General features: G+C 37.0%; 1 protein-coding gene across 9 annotated transcripts in view; it reads left to right on the forward strand.

The window, feature by feature from the left end:
- Positions 1-26,931, forward strand: part of USP45 (ubiquitin specific peptidase 45) — a 76,849-nt gene that overhangs the window by 36,672 nt on the left and 13,246 nt on the right. For 5 of the 9 annotated variants that reach the window (XR_013335301.1, XM_077764738.1, XM_077764741.1 and 2 more), the window contains exons 9-12: positions 7,593-7,680; positions 23,055-23,136; positions 25,273-25,364; positions 26,575-26,631. Coding sequence is in view for 8 of the 9 variants with exons in the window: in XM_077764738.1 (XP_077620864.1) it covers positions 7,593-7,680; positions 23,055-23,136; positions 25,273-25,364; positions 26,575-26,631 (319 nt within the window). In the remaining variant the exon portion in view is untranslated. Of the gene's footprint in view, positions 1-7,592; positions 7,681-23,054; positions 23,137-23,616; positions 24,421-25,272; positions 25,365-26,574; positions 26,632-26,931 lie in introns of those variants that run through there. The other 4 variants (XM_077764744.1, XM_077764745.1, XM_077764742.1 and 1 more) reach the window with 4 other exon arrangements.

Below are 26,931 nucleotides of genomic sequence, written 5' to 3' on the forward strand. Positions count from 1 at the left end.
AGAATCCCAAGCAGTCTCTGTGCTGACAGCACAAAGCCCAATGCAAGGTTTGATCCCACCAACGGTGAGATCATGAACTGTGCTGAAATCAAGAGTTGGATACTTAACCGACTGAGCCACCCAGGAGTACCCACCTTCTTAAAAATTTTAAGTATACAGAGGCACCTGGGTGGCTCAGTCAATTAAGCATCTGACTTCAGCTCAGGTCATGATCTTGTGGTTGTGAGTTTGAGCCCCACATCGGGCTCTGTGCTGACGGCTCAGAACCTGGAGCCTGCTTCAGATTCTGTCTCCCTCTCTCTCTGCCCCTTCCCTGGTCACACTCTGTCTCTCTCTATAAAAATAAGTAAACATTAAAAAAAAAGAATAACAGTATTTGATAAACTCCCAATATCCATTTTTTCCTTAAAAAAACAACAAAGATTTATTTAAATAAATAAACATTATGTATTACCATTGGTATACCTTGATTCCTGGCCCAGAGAAACCATGAGATAATGAGATAATGAATGTTTTTTTCTTTTAAGAAAAAAGAATGGGTATTGGATTTTATTAAATGTTTTTCCTGCATCTATTGAAATAATCATATGGGTTTTTAAAAATCTGTTGAAATAGTGAATTGTATTAATGGTTCTGAATAGCTTGTATATTTGACATACATTAAGCTGTACATGTTTAAAGCATACCATTGGATGAGTTTTGATTACACACATACACACACACACGTGATACCATTGCCACAATCAGTGTGATGAATGTATGCATCACCCCCAAAAGTTTTCTTGGGCTCTTTTGTGATCCCTCTCTCTGGACTCTCTCCCCTAAACCCCTTCCCTCGGTCCCACTCACCTGTTTTTTGTCACTGTGGATTCGTTTACATGTTTTAGATTCCTATATATAATGTGTACTCTTTTTTTAATCTGGTTTCTTGCTGTAATTATTTTGGAAGTCCTCTACATTGTGTGTATATATTACTTGATTTCTGAAAGTTGAACCAATCTCTTGTAGTTTTTGTTATAAAAGTGATTATCAGACCCTTCTACCACTTGTGAATGTTGAAAAAAAATTCTTAAGCTTTCTTCTGGATTCCCCCTCCCCCTCCAATTCTTGTTATTTTGCAGTAGTTTTAAGGATTCCAAGAAGTTGCAAGAAGAGTACAGAGTTACTGTGTACCCATTATTTAGCTTCCACCATTGATAATATCTTACACAATGGTGCATTATCAAAACCAGGAAATTGACATTGACACAGTATTGTCAGCTCTCCTACAAATCTTATTTGGATCTCACCAGTTTCTACATGCATTCTTCCTTAAAAGGTTCAAAGATGCTCTAGAGTGATTGTTTCCTTATATTCATTAATGTCCATCTTTTGCTTCCTTTATTCCTTCACTCATTTATGTTGCCAACTAATATTGATGTGCTAAGCTTTCATTGGGTTTTGTCCATGAGGAAATATATACGTGTGGGGGTGTGTATGTATTGTATATATACACACTACAAATATATATGTGTGTATACATACACATGATATTCTATGGTATGTCATGTACATTAAGGAGTGCCACCAAATTCTCAAAATACTATATCTTCTAATTTACTAGTTTACCCTTCAACTCTGCATAGTTTAAACTCTATTGATTTTTATATCTGTAGTTTTATTTTCTTTTTTCTAATATTTTCAATTGGCTATCTTATCAATATCTACATATCCTTTAAATTTTTTTTTCTTTTTTACCTAATACCTAGGCTTTTCTTGGCAGTTATGCCTTTATGTTTTTGTACATTCTCAACATGTTGTAACATCTTTGGGACAGTTCTATAAAATTTATTTGGAGTGAAGTAAATGCAATTCGGTTGTTGATTTTTTACATCAGATTTCTTTTTTTTTAAATATAATTTATTGGCAAATTGGCTTCCATACAGCACCCAGTGCTCATCCCAACAGGTGCCCTCCTCACTACCCATCACTCACTTTCCCCTCCCCCCACCCCCTATCAACTCTTGGTTTTCTGTATTTAAGAGCCTCTTGTGGTTTGCTTTTTTCCCTTTCTGTAACTTTTTTTTTCCTCCTTTCCTTCCCCCATGTTCTTCTAAGTTTCTCAAATATGAGTGAATATCTATGATACCTGTCTTACTCTGACTGACTTATTTCACTTAGCATAATACCTTCCAGTTCCATCCACGTTGCTGCAAATGTCAGGATTTCATTCTTCCTCATTGCCATGTAGTATTCCATTGTATAGATAAACCACATCTTCTTGATCCATTCATCAGTTGATGGACACTTAAGCTCTTTCCATGTTTTGGCTATTGTTGAGAGAGCTGCTATGAACATTGGGGTACATGTGCTCCTATGCATCAGCACTCCTGTATCCCTTGGGTAAATCCCTAGCAGTGCTATTGCTGGGTCATAGGGGAGTTCTATTGTTAAATTTTTGAGGAACCTTCACACTGTTTTCCAGAGGGGCTGCACCAGTTTACATTCCCACCAACAGTGTAGGAGGGTGCCCGTTTCTCCGCATCCTCGCCAACATCTGTTGTTTCTTGACTTGTTCATTTTAGTCATTCTTACTGTTGTGAGGTGGTATCTCAGTATGGCTTTGATTTTTATTTCCCTGATTAACATCAGATTTCTTTGTGTTTTATGATACTAGATTGTAAGCTCTGTGGGAGGAGAGTTTTTTTGTTGTTTTTTCCCATCTTTGCCCCTTTTGCTTTCTTCCATTTCCTCCACCCTTCCTTTTTTCCCCTGCTGCCCTTTTCACCGCCTCTCCATTACATAGCCTCTTTTCCTCATATCCCTCTCTTCTCTGCCTAAAAATTTCCAATTTTAAGATAGCCTTACCTCTGAACCCTGGGCTGGCCTTGGAGGTCCTGGTCTTGTGCTAGCTTACAGTTAGTTACTCTGCTGCCCTCATCTGGGAGATGTGAGAAGAGTCAGTATGCTTGGCCTAGTTTCAGGTCTCTAGGCTATGTCTGTGTTCTCTTGTAGCCTTAGGCAGTATTTGCCTAGGGGCTTCCTTTCAGTCTCTTGGTAAAGTCAGCCATCCTTAGGGATGCCTGGGTGGCTTAGTCGGTTGAGTGTCCGACTTTCGCTTGGGTCATGATCTTGCGGTTTGTGGGTTCGAGCCCCGTGTTGGGCTCTGTGCGGACTGCCGGCTCAGAGCCTGGAGCCTGTTTCAGTCTGTAACTCCCTCTCTCTCTGACCCTCCCCTGCTCACGCTGTCTCTCTCTCTCTCTCCTAGAAATTAAAAAAAAAAAAAATTAAAAAAAAGAAAAAAAAGAAAGTCTGCCATCCTTAAACAGTGAGCCCAGCTCTGGTGTCTGTCTGACATGGGGTACTTTTCATTTTCTTTACTCTTCAGGGCTGAGCTCTTTCAGGCCCTGAGCTTATAAAGGCTATTTTTCCCTCTGGCAACTATTTGTGTTCTATTTTTGCTCTGTGGGATTTATTTTGTGTTGAATTCCACATAAGCCTTTTTTTTCTTTTTCTTGGTTTCTTTTCTCTTTTTCTATTTTGTCAGTATGGTTGGAGTAGAGAGAGTTTTTGGATTATCAGCAGACTGACTCACCTTTATCTGTAAGACATCTGCACAAATCCCCTTGTTCTAAATTGTTTTGTCAACAGTCTATTCCTGTTTGATAAATATGAATACATTTTCCTCTTACAAACTGAGATTTTTAGAGGTGTTCTCCTCTTTCCCACAGTAACACTTTTTTTTTTACTAAGGTACATTTTCTGTGTATATTTCGTTGTCCCCTCATTTTGAATAGGGTGAATCTTTTCATATGTTTGGTGATTTTCCTCTATATCCTTTAAATTTGAAGGTCTCTTTGGCATTGGTAGCTCAGATAGGCCCCATTAGGGATTGATTATTTATTTATTAAATTTAAATCCAAGTTAGTTAACGTATAGTGTAATAATGATTTCAGGAATAGAATTTAGTGATTCACTTGATGTATCACTAGGATGTAACACCCAGTACTCATCCTAACAAGTGTCCTCCTAATGTCCCTCATCCCTTTAGCCCGTCCCCCCCCACCCAACACCCTGCCAACAACCTTTAGTTTTTTCTCTGTATTTAAGAATCTCTTATGGTTTGTCTCCCTCTCTGTTTTTATATTATTTTGCTTCTCTTCCTTTGTGTTCATCTGTTTTGTATCTTAAATTCCACATGAGTTAAATCATAAGATATTTGTCTTTCTCTGACTTATTTCACTACCATAATATACACTGTTCCATCCACATTGTTGCACATGGCAGTATTTCATTTTTTTGATCCCTGAGTAATATTCCATTGTATGTATGTATGTATGTATATAAATATACCACATCTTCTTTATCTGTTCATCAGTTGATGGACATTTGGGCTCTTTCCATACCTTGGCTATTGTTGATAGCAGTGCTATAAACATTGGGTGCATGTGACCCTTCAAATCAGCACTCCTGTATACTTTGGATAGAACCTAGAAGTGCAATTGCTGGGTCATAGGGTAATTCTGTTTTTAATTTTTTGAGGAACCTCCATGCTGTTTTCCAGAGCAGCTGTACAAGTTTGCATTCCCACCAGCATTGCAAAAGGGTTCCTTTTTATCTGCATCCTTGCCAGTATCTGTTGTTGCCTGAGTTGTTGATTTTAGCCATTCTGACAGGTGTGAGGTGGTATCTCATTATGGTTTTGATTTCCCTGATGAGTGGTGCTGAGCATTTTTTCATGTGTTTGTTAGCCATCTGGATGTCTTTGGAAAAGTGTCTACTCCTGTCTTTTGCCCATTTCTTCACTGGATTGTTTGGGGGTTTTTTGGTGTTGAGTTTGATAAGTTCTTTACAGATTTTGGATAGTAACCCTTTATCTGATAGGTCATTTGCAAATATCTGTCCCATTCTGTCATTTGCCTTTGAGTTTTGCTGACTGTTTCTTTCGCTGTGCAGAAGCTTTTTAATCTTGATGAGGTGCCATCAGTTCATTTTTGCTTTTGTTTCCCTTGTCTCTGGAAGCATGTCAAGTAAGAAGTTGCTGCGGCCAAGGTCAACAAGGTTGTTGCCTGATTTCTCCTCTAGGATTTTGATGGCTTCCTATCTTACATTTAGGTCTTTCATCCATTTCGAGTTTATTTTTGTGGATGGTGTAAGAAAGTTGTTCAGGTTCATTCTTCTACATGTCCCCATTTGCGGGAGAGACTGTCTTTATTCCACTGGATATTCTTTCCTGCTTTGTCAAAGGTGAGTTGGCCATATGTTTGTGGGTCCATTTCTGGGTTCTCTATTCTGTTCCATTGATCTGTGTATCTGTTTTTGTGGCAGTACCATGATGTCTTGATGATTACAGCTTTGTAATACAGCTTGAAGTCTGGAATTGTGATGCCTCCAGCTTTGGTTTTCTTTTTCAGGATTGCTTTGGCTATTCAGGGTCTTTTGTGGTTCCATATAAGTTTTAGGATTGTTTGTTCTAGCTCTGTGAAGAATATTGGTGTTATTTTGATAGGGATTGCTTTGAATATATAGATTGCTTTGGGTAGTATCAACTCTATTAGAGAATCTTTAAGGCATCTTAGAATTTTTTACCCAGTCCTAGGTAGAAGAAAGAAAAAAGAAATCTAGGTTTTTCTTTGTTTGTTTATTTATTTTCAAGTTAGTTAACATATATTTTCAAGTTAGTTAACCAATATATGTATTGGTTCCAGGAGTAGAATTTAGTGATTCATCATTAATTTTCTTGAGTGTTTTACAAGGTGGTAATTGTTCTGTGCATAGCTTAGATGGAGCTATAGGCAGAGACATGGTAGAGGAAGTTTCTCCTTCATTCAGGAACTATTACCTCCCTTTGCATCTGCTTTGAAAGTCACAGACTTCTCCGCCTACCTGTTACATGGCAGATGAGGATCCCTGAAGGATTCCCTGGTTGCCCTTTGCAGTCTTCTTCCACTTTACTGACCTTCCTTGATGCCTATAGCACGAGTGTCATGTCATGCAATTTCTACCTTTTATGGATTCCAGCCATAGAAGCCCAGATGGGGTTGAGAAATGTGTCCATCTTGGTTTCTGTCCTCATCTCTGATCTACAAGGTGAGCAATATCCACGAAATTCAGAAAGGGAAGCCCACAAGGGGAGTAAATCAAAGTTGTCAGCATCATGTGGCTTTTGCTACTACTTGACAAGCGTGAGTAACTAAATTACAGTTCCTATTACAGGCTAGATTCACTACTAGTTCAGATAGCTTTTTAGTACCAGGGACTCACATTAGTGCATTACTGGAATGAATGTATATTATGAGATAGTGAAGAATAATGCTTAAAGTACTGGATTCAAGAATCAAAAGACTTGGATTTATGTCAGTGGCACTCAGGTTGTTCTTCAGTTTCCTCAAGTGTAAAACAGAGTTCATATTAATTATGAATTTCTTAACAGCTAAGTTGTACGTATTAAATGATATATGTTGGGCATATCACAAGGAGAACATTATAAGCTTGTACTACCATATGATATTCTTACTATTTTGTATTACTTTGACAAAATTATTTCTTCATCTTAGATAAGAGCGCTATCTAAATTTAGTACTCATTTTCATTTCATTTTTGTATTGGAGTTTATTGCAGAAAAGATTGCTTTTTAAAGTTACTAGAATCAACTACATACTTGCTGTGTTGATGTCTCCATGAATAGCACCTGATCCTTTAATTAATACAAGGAAATCTAAGCATTAAATCCTTAAAAGAAATACATTCACAGAGATATCAGATTATAGTTCTTTATTTTAATATAAATAGCTTCTTGTTTTTCTTTTTGTAGGAAGGTAATGGATCACAGTGGCATGGGTTTGACTGCTATAGTTTTGCTTGCTGTGTGACCTTGCAAATTATTTAAATAATCCCTCTTAGCTTTCATATATAAACTGGAGAAAGTAGTGCATCCCACGCTTGTTTGAGGATTGACATATGTAAAGCTTAACATATGTACTATGCTTGCATGTAGTAGTCACTTGACAAATGATAGCCATATTATACTTTTTTTATTTCAAATTTATTTATTTATTTTGAAAGAGGGGGAGGGGGGAAGAGAATCCCAAGAAGGCTTCATGCTGTCAGTGCAGGGCACCATGTGGGGGTTGATTCCAAGAACCATGAGATCATGACCTGAGCCAAAATCAAGAGTCAGATGCTTAACCAACTGAGCCACCCAGGCGCCCTGATAACTATATTATTCTCTGTGTACTTAAGATCTCATCCCAACTGGAGCAGTGATCATGTTTGTTCTTTTTACCAAGTGGTAAAAGGACTGTATACAATCTTTGAATATATGTTATTTAAAAATGATTTTAGATGAGGAGTGCTTGGGTGGCTCAGTCGCTTAAGTGATTAAGGTTTGTAGGATCGAGCCTTGCGTTGGGCTGTGGGCTGACTGCCTGGAACCTGCTTGGGATTCTCTCCCTCTTTCTTTCTCTGCCCTCCCCCCCCCCCCCCATGCACACACACCCTCTCTTTCAAATACATTAATCATTTAACCATTAAAAAATGATTTTTGATGGTAGTAATGTATTTTTGATGAAATTATCTATTTTCTTTCCTTTTTTTTTTTTTTTAAATCATAGGGCCCCTCGATTTAAAGGTTTCCAGCAACAAGACTGTCAGGAGCTTCTGCACTATCTGTTGGACGCAGTGAGGATGGAAGAAACAAAGGTCAGATTTCTTCAAATTGATAACACATACTTTTTAAGAAGAGGGTACAAAAATGAAGAAGTTAATTTCTACTATAATTTTAATATAGATTGAGAAGTAATTTGATTTTTTCTAACTTTTCTATTTATTCCTTTATTTATGTATCTTTGGCCGGTTCTTCTAAAAGATTATTTTCTTTTATCCTTTGCAACCCCATCATCCTTTATTAGTTAATACCCTTTGACTGTAAATAACAAATCAATTCAAGCTAGCTTAATTTTTTTTTTTTTTTTTTTATTTCTAGGAGAGAGACAGAGAGACAGCGCGAGCAGGGGAGGGTCAGAGAGAGAGGGAGTTACAGACTGAAACAGGCTCCAGGCTCTGAGCCGGCAGCCAGCACAGAGCCCGACGCGGGGCTCGAACCCACGAACCGCGAGATCGTGACCTAAGTGAAAGTCGGACGCTTAACCGACTAAGCCACCGAGGCGCCCCTAAGCTAGCTTAAATAAAGAAAAGGAAATCTAAGAATCTCAGTGAAGGGAGGTATAGGTAGCGATATAGGGACAGGAAGGTTCTCCAGAATCTAGAGAATATTTTCCTTATTTTCCTAGTTTCTCTGGCTCTGTAGATTTTCTTTATTCATCTCCTTGCAAACTGAGTAGTTTCTCAGCTTCTCTCTCTGAATGGTAGCACATGACCTTCATATTTTGCACATGTTGCGGTTCCACATATATAAAAACAAAACTGGCTGTTTGTGAATCCCAGCTCTGAAGAGAAACTTTGTTCCCTCATGTTGGATTAGGATCCACTCAGGGATTAGTCACTTGTAACTAGGGAAGTGGGATCCAAGCCTCCTGAATCAGGGAATGTTTTTGAGAAAAGGAAGAATGGCTCATGGCCTGGAGAGATTCCCCAAACAGTGTTCATTGTCATCCTATCCCTTCATTGATTGGGTGGTAGTTGCCTTTAATAGTAAATGAGTTAAATTCGACTTTTTTGGTGGGGTCCTACAAATGGGATACAATTTTTCAGAGAAAATGCAAGATATTACAGATGTCAAGTACACATCACCTATTCTCCATTTTCCATCTATCACATTATTAATCATTCATAACAGTTCTGCTGAGTCTGGATTCAGCCTCAGAATCATTCTCAACCTACTACTGCAGGCACGCCCTCACAATGATAATTGTTATAATAGGTGAAATCCTGTTTTCCATTCAAGGTACATACACTACTTAATTTATGTTACTATGTAGCAGAGCAAAGAAAATGAAGTACTCCTATTCTTGTGATAGCAGTTACTATGACACTAAGCAAGGTAGATCCTCCTCTTTCTATTTTTTAAAATCTTACCTTGAGGGATGCCAGGGTGACTTAGTCGGTTAAGCATAGGACTCTTGATCTTGGCTCAGGTCATGATTTCATGGTTCGTGGGGTTGAGCCCCAAGCTGGGCTCCATGCTGACAGCATAGAGCCTGCTTCAGATACCCCTCCCTTTCTCTCTCTCTGCCTCTCCCCTACTTGCGTTCAGTTTCTCTCTCTCAAAATAAATAAACTAAAATAATGAAAAATAAAATCTTACCTCAAATTGTAATATTGTAGTATTCTAGTTTTCAGTAGAGTTCTAATATTTTCTTTTATCATAAAGAATGAGTTAATCACTCCCTCCTGCTACCAATGTTTTTATTACAGTTCTGTTCTTTTTTTTTTTTTTTTTATATTTTTTATTTATTTCTAGGAGAGAGAGAGAGAGACAGCGTGAGGAGGGGAGGGTCAGAGAGAGAGGGAGTCACAGACTGAAACAGGCTCCAGGCTCTGAGCTGGCAGTCAGCACAGAGCCCGACGCGGGGCATGAACCCACGAACCGCGAGATCATGACCTAAGCGAAAGTCGGACGCTCAACCGACTAAGCCACCCAGGCGCCCCTTACAGTTCTGTTCTTAATTGGCTATTTATTGACTTCCGTATTAAATTAATTAATTTCAACTTTTGAAGGTGTCAATCCTTTTCTGCTATCTCTCTACTTGATATATGTATATATTTAAGTTATATGTATATATGTATTATATATATTTAAGTTTGTATTTTAATTCCAGTTAACATATGGTGTTATATTAGTTTCATATGTACAATATAGTGATTCAGCAGTTCCATGCATCAGCTGGTGCTCAGCACAGCAAGTGCACTCCCTAATCCCCATCACCTATCTCACCCATCCCCCCACTAACCTCCCCCTCTGGGAATCATCAGTGTGTTCTCTGTAGTTAAGACTCTGTTTCTTGGTTTCTCTCTCATTTCCCCTTTGCTCATTAATTTTGTTTCTTAAATTCCACATGTAAATAAAATCATATGGTGTTTGTCCTTCTCTGACTGACGGACTTCGCTTAGTTCCCTCTCTAGTTCCTGCCATGTTGTTGCAAATGGCAAGACTTCATTCTTTTCTGTGGTGGAATAATATTCCATTTTATAAATGTACCACATTTTTATTCATTCATTTTAATTGATGGACATTTGGGCTGCTTCTATAATTTGGCTATTATGAATAATACTGCAATAAACATACAGGTGCATGTATCCCTTTGAATTAGTGTTATCATATTCTTTGGGTAAACACCCAGCAGTGCGATTTTTGGATCATAGGGTAGTTCTATTTGTAACTTTTTGAGGAACTTCATCCAGAGTGGCTGTACCAGTTTGCATTCCCAACAGTACACAAGGGTTCCTTTTTCTCCACATCCTCACTAATAGCTATTGTGTCTTATATTTTTATTTTACCCATTCTGACAAGTAGGAAGTGATCTCATTGTATTTTGATTTGCATTTCCCTCATGATGAATGATGATGAGCATCTTTTCATGTGTCTGTTGGCTGTGTGCATGTCTTTGGAGAAATGTCTGTTCATGTCTTTTGCCCATTTGGTTATTGGATTATTTTTTTTTTTTTTTTAAATATTTTTTATTTATTTCTAGGAGAGAGAGAGAGAGAGCGTGAGCAGGGGAGGGTCAGAGAGAGAGGGAGTCACAGACTGAAACAGGCTCCAGGCTCTGAGCTGGCAGTCAGCACAGAGCCCGACGCGGGGCTCGAACCCACGAACCGCGAGATCATGACCTAAGCGAAAGTCGGACGCTTAACCGACTAAGCCACCCAGGCGCCCCATATTGGATTATTTTTTATGTGTGTTGAGTCATATCAATTCTTTATATATTTTGGATACTAACCCTTTACTGGATATGTCATTTCCAAGTATTGTCTCCCATTCTGGAGGTTGCCTTTTAGTTTTGTTGATTGTTTTCTTTGCTGTGCAGAAGCTTTTTATTTTGACTTAATCCCAACAGTTGTTTTTTTTGTTTGTTTTTGTTTCTCTTGCCTCACAAGACATATCTAGAAAGAAGTTGCTATGGCCGGTGTCAAAAAAGTTACCATAGCCTGTGTTCTCTTCTGAGATTTTTATGGTTACAGGTTTCACATTTAGGTCTTTAGTCCATTTTGAATATATTTTTGTGTATGGTGTAACAAAGGGATCCAGTTTCATTATTTTGCACATAACTGGCTAGCTTTTCCAACACTGTTTGTTGAAAAGACAGTCTTTTTCCTGTTGCATATTCTTACCTACTTTGTTGAAGTTTAATTGACCATATAATTGTGGGTTCATTTCTGGGCTTTCTGTTCTGTTCCACTGATTTGAGAGTCTGTTCTTGTGCCAGTACCATACTGTCTTGCTGGTTATAGCTTTGTAATACAGCTTGAAGTCTGTGATTCTGATGCCTCCAGCTTTGGTTTTCTTTTTTAAAATTGCCTTCACTCTTCAAGGTCTTTTGTAGTTCCATACAAATTTTAGCATTGTTTGTTGTAGTTCTATGAAAATGTTGGTATTTGATAGGGATTGTATTAAACACGTAGATTGCTTTGTGTAGTATAGACATTTTATTTATTTATTTATTTATTTAATGTTTTATTTATTTCTAGGAGAGAGAGAGAGACAGCGTGAACAGGGGAGGGTCAGAGAGAGAGGGAGTCACAGACCGAAACAGGCTCCAGGCTCCGAGCTGGCAGTCAGCACAGAGCCCGACGCGGGGCTCGAACCCACGAACCGCGAGATCATGACCTAAGCGGAAGTCGGACGCTTAACCGACTAAGCCACCCAGGCGCCCCTTGTATAGACATTTTAGCAATATTTACTCTTCCAGTCCATGAGCATGGAATGTCTTTCCATTTCTTTTTTTTTTTTATGCTTATTAATTTTTTTGAGAGTGTGAGTGCGGGAGGGGCAGAGAAAGAGGAAGACAGAGGATCTGGAGCAGGCTGTGTGCTGATAGCAGCGAGCCCGATGTGGGCCTCGAAGTAACAAACTTTGAGATCATGACCTGAGCTGAAGTCAGATGCTCAACCGAATGAGCCACCCAGGTGCCCCTGTCTTTCCATTTATTTGTATCATCATCAATTTCTTTCATCACTGTTGCATAGTTTTCAGAGTACAGGTCTTTTACCTTTTTGGTTAGGTGTATTCTTAAGTATCTTATTTTTGGTGTAATTATAAATAGGATTGTTTGCTTAATTTCTGTTTCTGCTGCTTCATTATTGATGTATAGAAATATAATAGATTTCTCTATGTTGATTTTGTATCCTGAGACTTTACTGAATTCATTTATCAGTGCTAGTAGTTTTTTTTAATTGAGTCTTTAAGATTTTTTTGTATATAATATGTCATCTGAAAATAATGAAAGTTTTACTTCTACCTTACCAATTTGGATACCCTTTATTTCTTTTTGTTGTCTCATTGCTGTGGCTAGGACTTCCAGTACTATGTTTAATAAAAATGGTGAGAGTGGACATTCTTGTCTTATTCCCCATGTTAGGAGAAAGCTCTGTTTTTCCCCATTGAGGATGATATTAGCTGTGGGTTTTTCATATATGGCCTTTATGATGTTGAGGTATGTTCCCTCTAAACCTACTTAGTTGAGGTTTGTTTTGTTTTGTTTTGATTTTTGGTTTTGGTGATGAATGGATGTTGTATTTTGTCAAAGGCTTTTTCTGCATCCATTGAAATGATTATATGATTCCTATCCTTTGCTTGTAATGTGGTGTTGACTGCTTTGTGAATACTGAACCACCCTTGCAACCCAAAATAAATCCCATTTGATCATGATGAGTGATTTTTTTTAATGTATTGTTAGATTCGGTTTGCTGATATTTTGTTGAGGATTTTTGCATCTTTGTTCATCGAGATATTGGCCTGTAATTCTCTTTTTGTGGTATCCTTGTCTGGTTTTGGTATCAGGGTAATGCTGGTTTCATAGAATGAATTTGGAAATTTTCCTAACTTTTCTATCTTTTGGAATACTTTGAGAAGAATAGGTATTAACTCTTCTTAAACGTTTGGTACAATTTGCCTGTGAAGCCATCTGGTCCTGAACTTTTATTTGTTGGGATTTTTTGATTACTGATTCAATTTCTTTGCTGGTTTTCTGTCTAAATTTTGTATTTCTTCCTGTTTCATTTTGGTAGTTTATATGTTTCTAGGAATTTATTCATTTCTTCTAGGTTGTCCAATTTTTTGACGTATAGTTTTACATAATCTTTTATAATTGTATTTCTGTGGTGTTGGTTGTTACTTCTCTCATTTTTAATTTTATTTGAGTCCTTTTTTATTTTCTTGATAAGTTTAGCTAGAGGTTTATCAATTTTTGTTTAGTTTTGAAGATCTAGCTCTAGGTTTTGTTGATCTGTTCTTTTGTTTTTATAGTTTTATTTCTGATCTGATCTTTATCATTTCTTTCCTTTTGGTGGTTTTAGTTTGTTGGTCTTTTTCTAGCTCCTTTAGGTGTACGTTTAGGTTGTTTATTTGAGATTTTTCTTGCTTCTTGAGGTAAGCTTGTATTGCTATAAACTTCCCTCTTAGAACTGCTTTTGCTGAATCCCAAAAGTTTTGGACTGTTGTGATTTCTTTTTTATTTGTTTCTATGTAATTTTTTATTTCTCCTTTTATTTCCTGGTTTAGTTTAGTAGCATGGCATTTAACCCTCATCTATTTGTGGTCTTTCTAGATTTTTCTTGTGGTTGATTTCTAGTTTCATAGTGTTATGGTTAGAAAAGACTCATGGTATGACTTTGATTCTCTTGAGTTTGAGACTTGTTTTTTGGCCTAATATATAATCTGTTCTGGAGAGTGTTCCATGTGCATCTGAAACGAATGTGTATTCTGCTGTTTTAGGATGGAATGTTCTGAATATGTTATATCCATCTGGCTCAGTGTGTTATTCAAAACCATTGTAGAGACAGAGTCCAAGCAGAGGAGGGGCAGAGAGAGAAGGAGATAAAATTTGAAGCAGGCTCCAGGCTCTGAGTTGTTGGCACAAAGCCCAATGCAGAACTGTGAGATCATGACCTGAGCCAAAGCTGGATGCTTAAGTGACTGAGCCACTCAGGCATCCGTGTTATTAACTGTTATGTATGTGTGTGCTCCTATGTGAGTGCATAAATATTTACAATTGTTATATCTTCTTGTTGGATTGTCCCCTTTATGATTAGATAGTGTCCTTCTTTCGTCTCTTGTTATAGTCTCTGTCTTAAAGTCTGTTTTGTCCAATTTAAGTATTACTACCCTGGCTTTCTTTTGACATCCGTTTGCATGATAAATGTTTCTCTGTCCCTCACTTTGAATCTGCAGGCGTCTTTAGGTTTGAAATCAGTCTCCTATAGGTAGTGTTTAGATGGGTCTTGTTTTTTATATCAGTTCTATCACCGTATGTTTTAAAAAAATTTTTTTAATGTTTTTATTTATTTCTGAGAGAGAGAGAGACAATACGAGCTGGGGAGGGTCAAAGAGAGAGGGAGACACAGAATCTGAAGCAGGCCTCAAGCTCTGAGCTAGCTGTCAGCACAGAGCCCAACGCAGGCTTGAACCCACGAACCGTGAGATCATGACCTGAGCTGAAGTTGGATGTTTAACCGACTGAGCCACCCAGGTGCCCCACACCCTATGTCTTTGATTGGAGTATTTAGTGCATTTACATTCAGAATAATTACTGATAGATACGTATTTATTCCCATTGTATTACTTGTTTTGTGGTTGTTTCTGAAGATTTTCTCTGATCCTTTGTCTTTCTCGTTTTTATGATTTGCTGGTTTTCTTTAGTGATGTATTTCTTTAGTGGTGTATTTAGTGATATGATTTATTTCTCTTTACTCTCTGAATACTTATTAGTGGTTTTTGATTTATCATTACTCTCAGGTTTGTATATTATATCTTCTGCATATAGCAGTCTATATGAAGTACATGGTTGTTTTTAGTTTGAACTCCTTCTTTTCTCTCCATGTTTTAGGTATATGATGTCATATTTTACATCCTTTTATTTTATGAGTTCCTTTGACTCTTTTTTTACAGGAATGCTCTTTTTACTGCTTTTGTGTTTCCTACCTTTATACTATCACCTTTGGTCTTTCCTTTCTACTCAGAGAGTCCCCTTTAATATTTCTTGCAGAGCTGGTTTAGTGGTCACAAACTCCTTTAGTTTTTGTTTGTCTGGGAGACTCTTTATCTCTTCTTCTATTCTGAATGTTAGCCTTGTTGGATAGAGTATACTTGGCTGTACATTTTATCCCATTCAGCACTTTGAATATGTCACACCATTCCCTTCTGGCTTGGGAAGTATCTGCTAAAAAAAAATCCCCTGATGGCCTTATGGGGTTTCCCTTGTATGTAATTGTCTTCTTTTCATCCTGCTGCTTTAAAATTTTTTTTTATCACTATATTTTGCCAGTTTAATTACAGTATGTCTCGGTGTTGGCCTGCTTTTGTTGATTTTGTTGGATCTGGACATCTGTTTCCTTCCCCAGATTAGGGAAGTTTTCAGGTATATAAATATTCTGCCCCATTTTCTCTCTCTCCTTCTGGGATTCTTTTAATACGAATTGTTATGACATTAGATGGAGTCACTGAGTTCCCCAAATCTTTTCTTGTTTTGCATAATTCTTTTTTTCCCTCCTCTTTTGTTCATTACTTGTCTTCTAGGTCTTTAATTCATTCCTCTGCTTCCTCAAGCCTGCTGTACTTGGCATCAAGCATGCTTCTAACCTTGTTTATTGCACTTTTCATCTCTGATCGATTCTTTTTAATTCTGTGTTATGGGTCTCACTGTCTTCCACTCTTTACTCAAGTCCAGTGAATATCCTAATGATCATTGCTTTAAATACTCCATCTGGGAGGAGGGCACTTATTGGGAAGAGCACTGGTGTTCTATGAAAACCAACCTGACAGTAAACTATGAAAGAAAAATAAATAAATAAAAATACTCCATCAAGCATGTTACTTGTATCTGTTTTGCTTTAATCTCGGGCCATGGCCTTCTGTTCTTTCATTTGGTACAAATTTGTCTACTCATTTTGTCTGAGTCTCTGAGCCTGTTTCTCTGTGTTAAGAAAGCTGTGTTCCCTATTCAATGGCCTAATGAAGAGGAAGTCCTGTGGAACCCTGCCCTATACTATCCCCTATTCCCTAGGACCTGGCACTTTAGGGGATATCTCCAGGGTGTGCTGCATGCAGTCTACTATTGGGTCCTGGCCGTTTTATCTTTCAGGCCAGTCATCTGCGCAGGTGCTCTGTGTCTGTTGTGCACAGTGTTGGGTCTCTGGTCTGAAATGTGGCAAGTTTTTTTTTAATAGTTTATTTTTTTAGTAATCTTTATACCCAATGTGGGTATACTCAGTGTTCCCTAGGGCCTGGCACTTTAGGGAATAAACTCAGTGTGGGCCCAGACTCAAAACCTCAAGATCAGTAATTGCATGCCCTTCCAACTGAGCCAGCGAGGTGTCTTTCGAACGTGATGAGTTTTAACTGAGACCTGTCACCACCACTGCCAGAATTGAGGCCCTGCAAAATTCCCACATGGGGAGCTGTGTGTGGGCAAGGATCGAACTGGTCTTCTGGGAAAGGGGGCCCACAGCCCTGGGGCTAAGGCAGACGTGACTGAGAAAGGCAGTTCCAACAGACCATGAGGGAGCAGGGCTTGGTGTAAGCAAGTTAGGTGGTGAGTGTCAGTGCTATCCTGGCTCCTGTGGTGGCCCTTAACCTATGCTGAGAAGTGGGGGAGGAAAAGTATACCTACCAGTTCCTTTGTCCCTGAAGGAGTGTCTCTGTGAGTGCTGTCTCTCTGGGATGCGCTTGGAGATGAGCAAATAACCTCCCCACTGGGTGCCCCAGGTGCTCTTCAGATCGCTGTTTTGCTGTATGTCCATGTGATGTCTGCCTGCTTTCTCTCCAAGAGCAGCTTAGTGACCTCTCAGCTCTAGCCTAGCCAAGTCCTCTGACCTTTAAAATTCCAGGTTTTAAGCCCCACTTGTTGCCAGAATTCACAAAATCCAGACTCTCTTACTTTCCAAGCCATTTGCTATGAGGATTCATTTTCCCCATGTGCTCCCCTGGGCCCTAGTCTCTCCCCCTTCTCCAGGACTGCAGCTAGCTCCCCACTGCAGTGGCCATGACTTGTTTCTCTCCCAAACCAGGTCTCTGCATTTCCTACCTTCTTCACTGTGGCCTCTTCTCTACCTTTAGTTGTGAGGTTTGTTCTGCCAGTCTTCAGGTTGATTTCTGGGGCATGCAGGATTTGATAGTTGTATTCGTGGGCTGAAGTGAGCCTAGGGTCTGCCTACTCCACACCATCTCCCTTCCTGGCTCTACTTTATGTGTTTTAATCATGAACCCTACTGTTTTCTATTTAGAGTTATGTTTTTGTCACCTCTCTGAGGTCGTGATCTCCTCAAGGAATGATGCTGTGTATTATCTCTGTATCCCATGTTCCTTGCACATAGTAGGTGCCCAGTGATTTGTTTGTTAATAGGTTGTCTGTACTAAACCTTGGAGTGGACAGTTTTTGTTGAGGATTTCATTGGGGAAAAAAAGTTTCTTAAATGAGTTATACTACCTACTTTCTTGGAGATTTACTGTTATTTTGAATAGGTTATAATTTGAATGAACTGATAAATTGATAGGATAATACATTGTGTTTTACCTGTAATTTGTTTTAAAAAATCAATTAAGATATTTACAATTAACTTTTGAGGACATTAGCACAATGCTTCTGAGTTGATATTTCATTATATTTTCTTAGATTTAGAAACTGATGCCAGGAAAGGGCAATTCAAACTTAAGTCTTTCTGACGACCAACCAAATTCTAATTCTATACAGTACTGCTTATGAAAGCATAGTTTTTAATCCTTAATCATCAGTGAGCAATATAAATAAAACATTTTTAAGCTTGCTATTTATATTCATTTATTTTTAATTTTTGAAAGTTTATTATTTTTGAGAGACGGAGTGCATGAGTGAAGAAGGGAGTAGAGAGAGAGGGAGAAAGAGAATCTTAAGCGGGCTCTGTGCTGTCAGTGCAGAACCCAGTGAGGGGCTTGAACTCACAAACTGTGAGGACCTGAGCCAAAATCAAGAGTCAGACCCTTAAGCTACTGAGCCACCCAGGCACCCCTAAACTCGCTGTTTAAAATTTAACCATAGTTATTTCACTGTTTGAAGTAGTATTAAACATGATTCAGTAACATTGGTGTATGGACATTCTTGAGGAGTTGATAGAAGGTAGCAAGGTGGGGAGAGATACAAACAGGAATTTGTGTCATGAATGATAAATATACAGTGATGCGTCTGAACCTACAGATATATAGCATTTACTTTAAGATTAATTCAGACTATCAATTTCTAGAATGATTTTTTTCCCACTGTGACTTGCAAGGATATATTTACTATATGGTCATGGATCATTGTAAATGGAATTAAAAATCAGCTCTCTACGTTGTTTTTGTCTGTTGATATTACAAATAAAAGTATAAAATCTATCCCTATTATCACTTTTTAAATTTCACTTCTATTGACGGCATTCTTGGCTCTAATTAAGTTATTATTCTGTCATAATGGTGCATTGGGATTCACAATATCTTAAAAACTCCGGCAGTACAGTGGGAAACCTTGCTTTTTGAAATCTCTTATCTCTCTTCCACTATTTGAGGGTTTCAGATGGTGTGGCAGAATTAAAATGTCATGTCTGTGGGTTTATTCAGTCCTGTAGGCAAGGACAGGCGTGCCATTTGCTTACAGGGAGTACCCGAGCGGGAGCTGCATTGTGTGGCCTGGGAACCCCACAGCTGCTCATCGTCCCACTGTGCTAGTCCGTCAGTGCCATGTGTTTTCTGATTGAAGAAAGGCTACAGCATTATGTCTGCCACCAGGATCTTTTAGTAATGATTAAAAACTACTGACCTCCTTTCCTCCTGTCTCATTAAATTTTTTTTCTTATGACTCTAAAGTTGAGAGATCTAACATGCTCCTGCCAAATAGAGTGCTAAAGCAGTCATTGGCGCAAAAATTTAAAATTTTCAAGCGCAAAACAAATAAAAGCAAATTTACTACAAGAATTTCTTTTATAGGGAGTCTTTTCCGCTTACAAATATATGCTTCTTCACTTGCTTGAATTTGAGCTATCACCAAATTAATGATACTACATTTTTATTCTTAAAGATATATCACTAATACATTATTGGCTAGGATTATTTTAAAGGCAGAATATATCTGTAACTTAAACTATGAGTGTTTTGCATTCTTATTTTTGAAAGAAGTTTATGGTAGAGATTTGAAATAGTTGAACCTTGACATTGCTAATTGATTAATGCACTGCAGTTGTTAGCAGCGCCCTGGCCAAAGTCTTTTTTTTTTTTTTTAAGTCCTAAATGGTTCAGAGCACAACTATTAACAATGAGAGGCTGTAAATGGACCTAAACCCATTTATTTTACTCAACTTGATGAATTACTTATTAATTAGCTCCTTTAGCAGTTTAGAGAATATAAATTTTGTGGCTAAGGTACAGTAAAAAAGCAAATGTCTAGTAGTTTAAAAGTCAATAATTAAAACAACCTCATTGTTTTTATTTTGTAAGAATTTGATGTTATAGCTTACATTTTAGAAAATGAAAAAGCTCATTAAATCATATTGAAAGTCATGTTTGAATTATTAAAATATTGAAATTGTAAAATAACTGTATGGACATAATTGGAATTGGAGTTCTTTATCTTTGCTAGTTAGAGAGGATTTTTACAATTATGCTAAATATTTAGTATTTAGCATGAAGCATGATATTTATTGAAATCTTTAAGTTCTTCCTCCTGAGAATGGAATTTACACCATTTGCTTATAATAGTTCAATAAATTCTATTTTGAAGGTATAAAAGTCAACTTTAGCTCAGATAATATCAGAATTGCATCAATTTTCAAATTAATTGAGTCTGGATTGGAGATTATTTCAGTATTTCTAGCTTCTGGGATACATTTTTAATTTTGTTTTTTTTTTTCACATAGATTTCGAGACATTATGGCATGGTATGGATTGCTGCGTGTTTACTTTTATACCCTACTTTGTATATATTTAAGTTTTTGAATCTTGCATCAACTTTCAAAATATACTTGAAGAGAATAGTGAGAAGTTCTAGGAAATATAATGTGCTGATCATAAGCCAGTTAATAAACAAAACTCAGTTTCATAATTATGGGGGAAGGTGTTAAAGCTTACCATTACCATAAAATGTATCTTACATACAGAAGAATGTATACAGATGTATATACAATTTAAAACATAATTTAAAGAAAAGTCATTTATCACTAGCACTCCTCACTACCACACCCAGAGTTTTAAAAAATAGAATGTTTTTAGTACCATAGAAGCTACCTGTTCCTTGTTTTCAAACATGGCTTCCTCATCAGGGGTAACCACTTTTTTTTTTTACTTTTATGGTCATCATTTCATTGCCTTTTCTTATAATTTTGAGAGCATACCTATGTATGCTTAAACAATAAATAGTTGAGTTTTGCATAACTGGGTAGCAAGCACAAACCTATTACCATTGTTGGATGAAGGCTCCCAAAAGAAGAGGGATTGAGAGAGAGTCTGGAACTTTGTCTGACTTAGTCTTCCCAGAATTTCTAGGAGAGCCCTTTCTGGGGAGGTCAGTGGGCAAGATTATGAATGTATTCTGAGCCACGCTTGTCAAAGTTGAAGCAACTGGCAGAGATAGAGGAGAGACCAGGCGTTAGCTGTCTTCCAGAAAGGTTAAAGGCTGCTATGTATTTTCTGTGTCTAAGTTTGTCATGGCCCACCTCTTTGCTCTCAGGAATAGGTCAGAGCAGAACAACTCTAGGGGTACTGTGTATCCTCTGCTGATCCACCACTTAGCATGGCATGGAGAATAAGGACATTAGCAGCTCATTCCCCATGTATTCTGTTCTCAGATTTAAAGCATGGTACAACAGAGCGGTCTTGATGTTGACAGCATGTCTGTCTTCCTAACTCTCACCGCTTCTCACTGGATTGGTTGTCTCCCACATTTGATGTACAAGCATCATTCTAGAATTCCATCTAACTGTGCTCCTGGGAATTCTCTTGCCTCTCTTGTTTCTTTAATTTGAGTGAGTGAGAGAGAGTGAGCGAGCGCAAGCGGGATAGAGGGGCAGAGAGAGAATCCCAAACAGCTCAGAGCCATCAGCATGGAGCCTGTCTCGGGCTCCATTCTATCAACAGTGAGATCATGACCGAAATCAAGAGTCAGAGGCTTAACCGACTGAGCCACCTGCCACCCCTCTCTTGCCTCTCTTGTGTGTTGGCCTTCTTGTGGTCTGTAAGCTTTGTTGTCTTTCTTATTTATGCTCTCGTTTGGTGGTGTGTGTGTGTGTGTGTGTGAGTGTGAGTGCGTGTGTGTGCACATGCGCACACATGTATTTTTTTCTTTATTTTTTTAAAGTTTATTTACTTTGAGAGAGACTGAGAGAGTGTGCATACAAGCAGGGGAGAGTTGGAGACAGAGGGAGAGAGAATCCCAAGCAGCTTTTTCCTATCAGTGTGGAGACTGACATGGGGCTCTGTAGTACAAACCATGAGATCATGGCCGAGCGGAGACCAAAAGTTGGACACTCACCTGACTATGCCATATCCTTTTTTTAATTTAATATATGCTCAGTTTTTTTTCTAAATTTGTGAGTTGGCTGCCTAATTCATTTGTCTTTATTCTTTTTAATTGACTTAAATGTTTAAGGCTGTGAATTTTCTTCTGAACAGTGGAAAGTATCTGGATTCTGATATGTAGTATTTATTTAATTCTCTGGTAGATCTGCAGTTTGAATTTTATTTCTCTTTGATATAATACTTTTTAAATAGCAGAATTAGGTATCATTTTAATGCCAGGAAGTCCAGGTTAAACAGTGCCTTCAAACATGAAAACCTGTGATTAAGATTTTATTTAAAAAAAAAATTCTGAAGGATAATTAACCAGCTTTCCTCTCAGTGCACTTTTAATTTTTTTTTTTAATGTTTATTTATTTTTGAGAGAGAGAAAGAGAATGCGAGCAAAGGAGGAGCAGAGAGGGAGCCGGCTCCAGGCTCCGAGCTTTCAGCCTAGAGTCCAAGACAGGGCTTGAACATACAAACCGTGAGATCATGACCTGAGCCGAAGTCAGACACTTAACCGACTGAGCCACCCAGGCGCCCCCTCACCCTACTTTTAAACTGTGAATTGGAGAAGATTAAATTCATCCACTGATTAGGAACATAATTAGCATAAAAGATGATAATTTATTACTCAAATCTTTATTCTTGGAATCTGGTTTTATTTCATTCTGAAAGTTCTCTGTGACATTGGATCTTTCCTAAAACATACATAGAGGTATTGAAATATAAATCTTGTCATTTCCTAAGAGCTGCTAAAATCTTTAATACTGTCATTACTGACAACTGAATTCAAATAAAATGATAACTAATTAAGATCTGAGGTAATCTTGCTGTGGAAACTATTTGATGTTCTGGATTTTGCACATATATGTATATAAATAAAATAATCTACATGAATGTCATAGTGATCAGTTTAATAGCTTCTCTTTTTAAAAATTTTTTTTAAAATATTTAGTTTTGAGAGAGAGAGAGAAAGAGAGAGGGAAAGACAGAATGTGAGCGGGGGAGGGGCAGAGAGCGAGGGAGACACAGAATCTGAAGCAGGCTTCAGGCTCTGAGCTGTCAGCACAGAGCCTGATGTGGGACTCAAACCCACAAACCGTGAGATCATGACCTGAGTCATAGTTGGATGCTTAACCAATTGAGCCCCTCAGGTGCCCCCCCCCCGGCCTTTTAAAAATATTTTTTAAAATGTTGATAGCTTTGTATATATTAAGATTTTCTTTAATAGATAGGAAATTTCATGTAGTCTCTTTTTTACTTTTTGTCCTGATTCAAGTGATAACGTTATTTTAGGGACGGAGTGACAGAGTGGGAAAAAGAAGGGAAAAGAGGGAAAACTTACTCTCTAAGAATACATTCAAGTATAGATTCTCATTAAATTCTTATTTTATAGAGAATACAAGCTGGCATCCTAAAAGCATTTAACAACCCAACTACTAAAACTGCTGATGATGATACTAGAAAAAAAGTCAAAGGTATGTCAACTTTTTCAGTTAAAACTTTCTCCTTGAAGAAAAATTTAAGTTTCTTTTTAAAGGAAAAAGTACTGAGCATTACGTGAAGTAATTCTGTAAAGTAGTGGCCTTAAAAGAGAGTGTACTTACTCCAGTGTCTGCGAGATAGTCTAGTGGGTCATAGAAAGAATATGTTAGAATGTGTCTATGAGAACTTTAAAAACTAAAATTAATGATCAAGTGTATAGATTGACACTGATAACTTTATTTGAGGTATCCTAAGGGAGGCTTTAAAGGTGGTTGAAAGTAGCAACCTAACTTGGAAGTTCACTTTCATCATATTGTATCATTTTGCAGTTGACCTATGCTTGCATAAGTGGATTTATGAATATTATATAGTTTTAATGAGTCAAAGTGCTTAAGTGTTCCAAAGATTACTGCAAGGAATCCATTTATTGACGAAAATAGTGATTCAAACATACATGTCTACTTTACTCCTAGTGTCGACTCTTCATCAGCCAAAGTATTAGCAAAGCTAGTGATTACCTAATCAAAGTTGATCATTAATAATTATCAGTATTTAAGTGTGGGCTTATATGTCATGTTACGAGCAATTTACCTTGTCCTAACTGTATATTCTGCCTTCAGATATTAACTAATGGTAGTATGAAGTCATCATGTTTAGAAAATGTTGAAAAATATCATTTGTAGTTTACTTATTCTCTTTTATTATTTATTCTTTTGTAGTATTTGTACATAGTGCATGTCTATAATTCATAAACAAATATACACACATTGTGATGTACATGTCCAAACTATGTGCAGTTAGGGTTCAAGTTTTTTTTTAATTGAAGTATAATTGACACACAATGTTAAATTAGTTTCATGTGAAAGGGTCAAGATTTTTTAATGTGGATTCTCAAGTATGCTTTTTTTTTTGTTTGAGATAGTGCCATCTAGTGCCTATTGAGAATAACTGCTCAGTTTTTCTTTCCAGCTTTGTATACTCTTCCATTTTCAATCCCTTGTACAAGTTTTTCTTTCTTTTTTAAATGTTTTTATTTATTTTTGAGAAAAAGAGAGCATGAGCGGGGTAGGGGCAGAGAGAGAGGGAGACAGAAGATCCAAAGCAGGCTCTGTGCTGAGAACGGAGAGCCCAATGTGGAGCTTGAACTCATGAACCGTGAGATGACCTGAGCTGGAGGCGGACACTTGACCGACCAAGCCACCCAGGCGTCACCTGTACTTAATGAATCATCTTAGCTTATCATACCTTCTAAATGGTTATCATCATATTAATAAACATTTATTGACCTATCTAGCTATAAGTTGGCTCTGTCATTCACTGCTTCAAGTAATGTTTTAAAATGATTTTAAATGTTGGTATGAAATTTGAACTGAGAGATCCAAAAAAGATAGAAGATTGAAAGAGGAGTGAGGTTTGTTGATATATGTTTTCATCATGAGTAACGATGGAGAGTTTCAAACTTTTATTAGAGAGACTAGGATGATGAAGCCTCATGTACCCATCACCCCACTTAAACTACATTGAATGTGTGGTATATTATGTTTTATCTATGTTCTCCCAACCCCGGATTATTTTGAAGGAAATCATAGGCATAATTTTATTTGATTTAGGGAATATTTCCCAAACAGAATACTTTTATCACTTTTTTATATGTAACTGAGCAGTTTACATATATAACTGAGTTATTAATTGCCCAGGTTAATTCTTTACACTATGCTGTGTTTACTTGTCTACCCTATTGTTTCCATAGTTACGGTCCAGGCATGTGTAACTCTGAAAACATCATCTTCTTTCTCATCCCTTTGTCTACCTTTACATTAGGCACAGAGGCTTTAAAGGGCTTAATGGGAACAGTTGAGATATGATATGAACAGTGGTTGTTTACTTATTTTGCCTCAAGTTTAAGAATAGTCTATTATTTCTTGGAGACTACTGTAGTTAATAGTCAAATTTTTCTCTACAGAATTGTAAAGGAGAAAGACATAACATCATACAGTAAATATATTATTAAATGTGGTACTGGTCATCTGTCTTATTCAGATGTCTTTTGAATCAACAGAAAAAAGCATGTTACATTGTTAGGTTGATGGTTGACATATTTTTTGCATTAAAAAGTATTATTTTTGCAGCATATGGAAGAGAAGGTGTGAAAATGAACTTCATAGATCGGATCTTTATTGGTGAATTAACTAGCACAGTCATGTGTGAAGAATGTGCAAATGTAGGTGCTTTGGAATTCACTTCAACATGGAATAGATTACAGTCATATCATTTTTATTGTTCTCTTTCACATATAATCATCATTTATTTTTATTTGTGACAGATGACTATATAACAGTTTTTGAAAGTCTTTACAATATATCCTTTACTCCCAGAAAGGAAGCATGATTTATAATTTTTTTAGTGTTATTTTTCCTCTTGACAAACCTGTGAAGTTCTTTAACCAGTTTGAATGTCCTGGAATGTGTTAGCTACTTGTTTCGATTAAAATGAAAGAAGCTTCTGGGAAGGGAATAACTTTGTTATATAACCGTGCATTACCTTAAAAGGTAATTCTAATAGAAATGAGTTAACATACTAATGTAACAGGGAGACGTACCACATTTTATTTAAAGTTTACATTTATATTACTTGAAGTTTTTTTAAAGTAAGCTCATATTTGAGTTTAGTGATAATTTTTATTTTGAATGCCATCTGTACTTTAACAACAACTTAAAACACATAAAAGTTTTTATAGGTTTTCAAATGCTTAATAACAAATATTTCTGAAAGCATATGGTTTAGAGGGTAAAGTTTTGTTAGATTTTTATCATAAAATGGAGGGTCTTTATGTCCATTTTCCTATTTCAGATAATGGGGTACTTTTCTTTTCTCTCCAGTCATAAAATCAGGATATGTTACATCTCCTTCTAGCCTGTCATATTGAAGCACAGAATTTGTCAACATGATACTACTTAAATTTCTAGTATATTCAACATAGAAGTTGATTTCTCTCTCACAAACCAGAGAGTCTTTTTTCAACAGAATTATCCTTAAAAATCTATAAAATGCAGTCAAGCTCTCTGGCTTTTTTCTTCATGGCTTTTTTTTTCTTTTAAATGTTTATATTTGATTTATGTTGTGGCACAGTTTCACCAAAAATATGTTTATATCTTTAGTTAATCAGTTTTATTAAACACAGTTTATTTTGAAGTTACTTTAAATATTATAGGTTAGTCACATTGGCAATGTTATAAAATTCAACTGGGTTGCATTTATTGAAGTGTTGAGGTATCTTGTTTTGATTAACAGTATGTGCTGCTCTACCCAATTAAATCACTGTTTGTTCCAGAGATGATTTTTAACTCGAAATTTGGTTTCTTTAAGACTTTACAAAACGACATTGTCTATATGAATTCTAACTGAATTTCTCCACATGTTTTATTTTTAAGATCTCCACAGTGAAAGATCCTTTTATTGATATTTCACTTCCTATTATAGAAGAAAGGGTAAGGAGAAAAAAACTTACTAATGAGTCTTTGGTAGAGAGCATGTATTCATTCATATATTTAGATATTTGTTGGGGCACTTGGCTGGTCGTAGAGCGTGTGACCCTTGATCTTGGAGTTGTGACTTCAAGCCTCACATTGGTGTAGAGATTACTTAAAAATAAAATCTTTAAAAAAAAGAAGACATTTGTTGAGTATATTATCACATTATCTGAGAGTCATTTTTTATGGAGTTTGCATAGTGTATTTGATATTGAGGTTTGTGTATTTATGCATAAAGTATGATATATAGTTCTTGTC

This window comes from Crocuta crocuta, unplaced genomic scaffold (genome assembly GCF_008692635.1).
Source record: "Crocuta crocuta isolate KB4526 unplaced genomic scaffold, BGI_CrCroc_1.0 scaffold194, whole genome shotgun sequence".
Taxonomy (NCBI): Eukaryota; Metazoa; Chordata; class Mammalia; order Carnivora; family Hyaenidae; genus Crocuta; species Crocuta crocuta.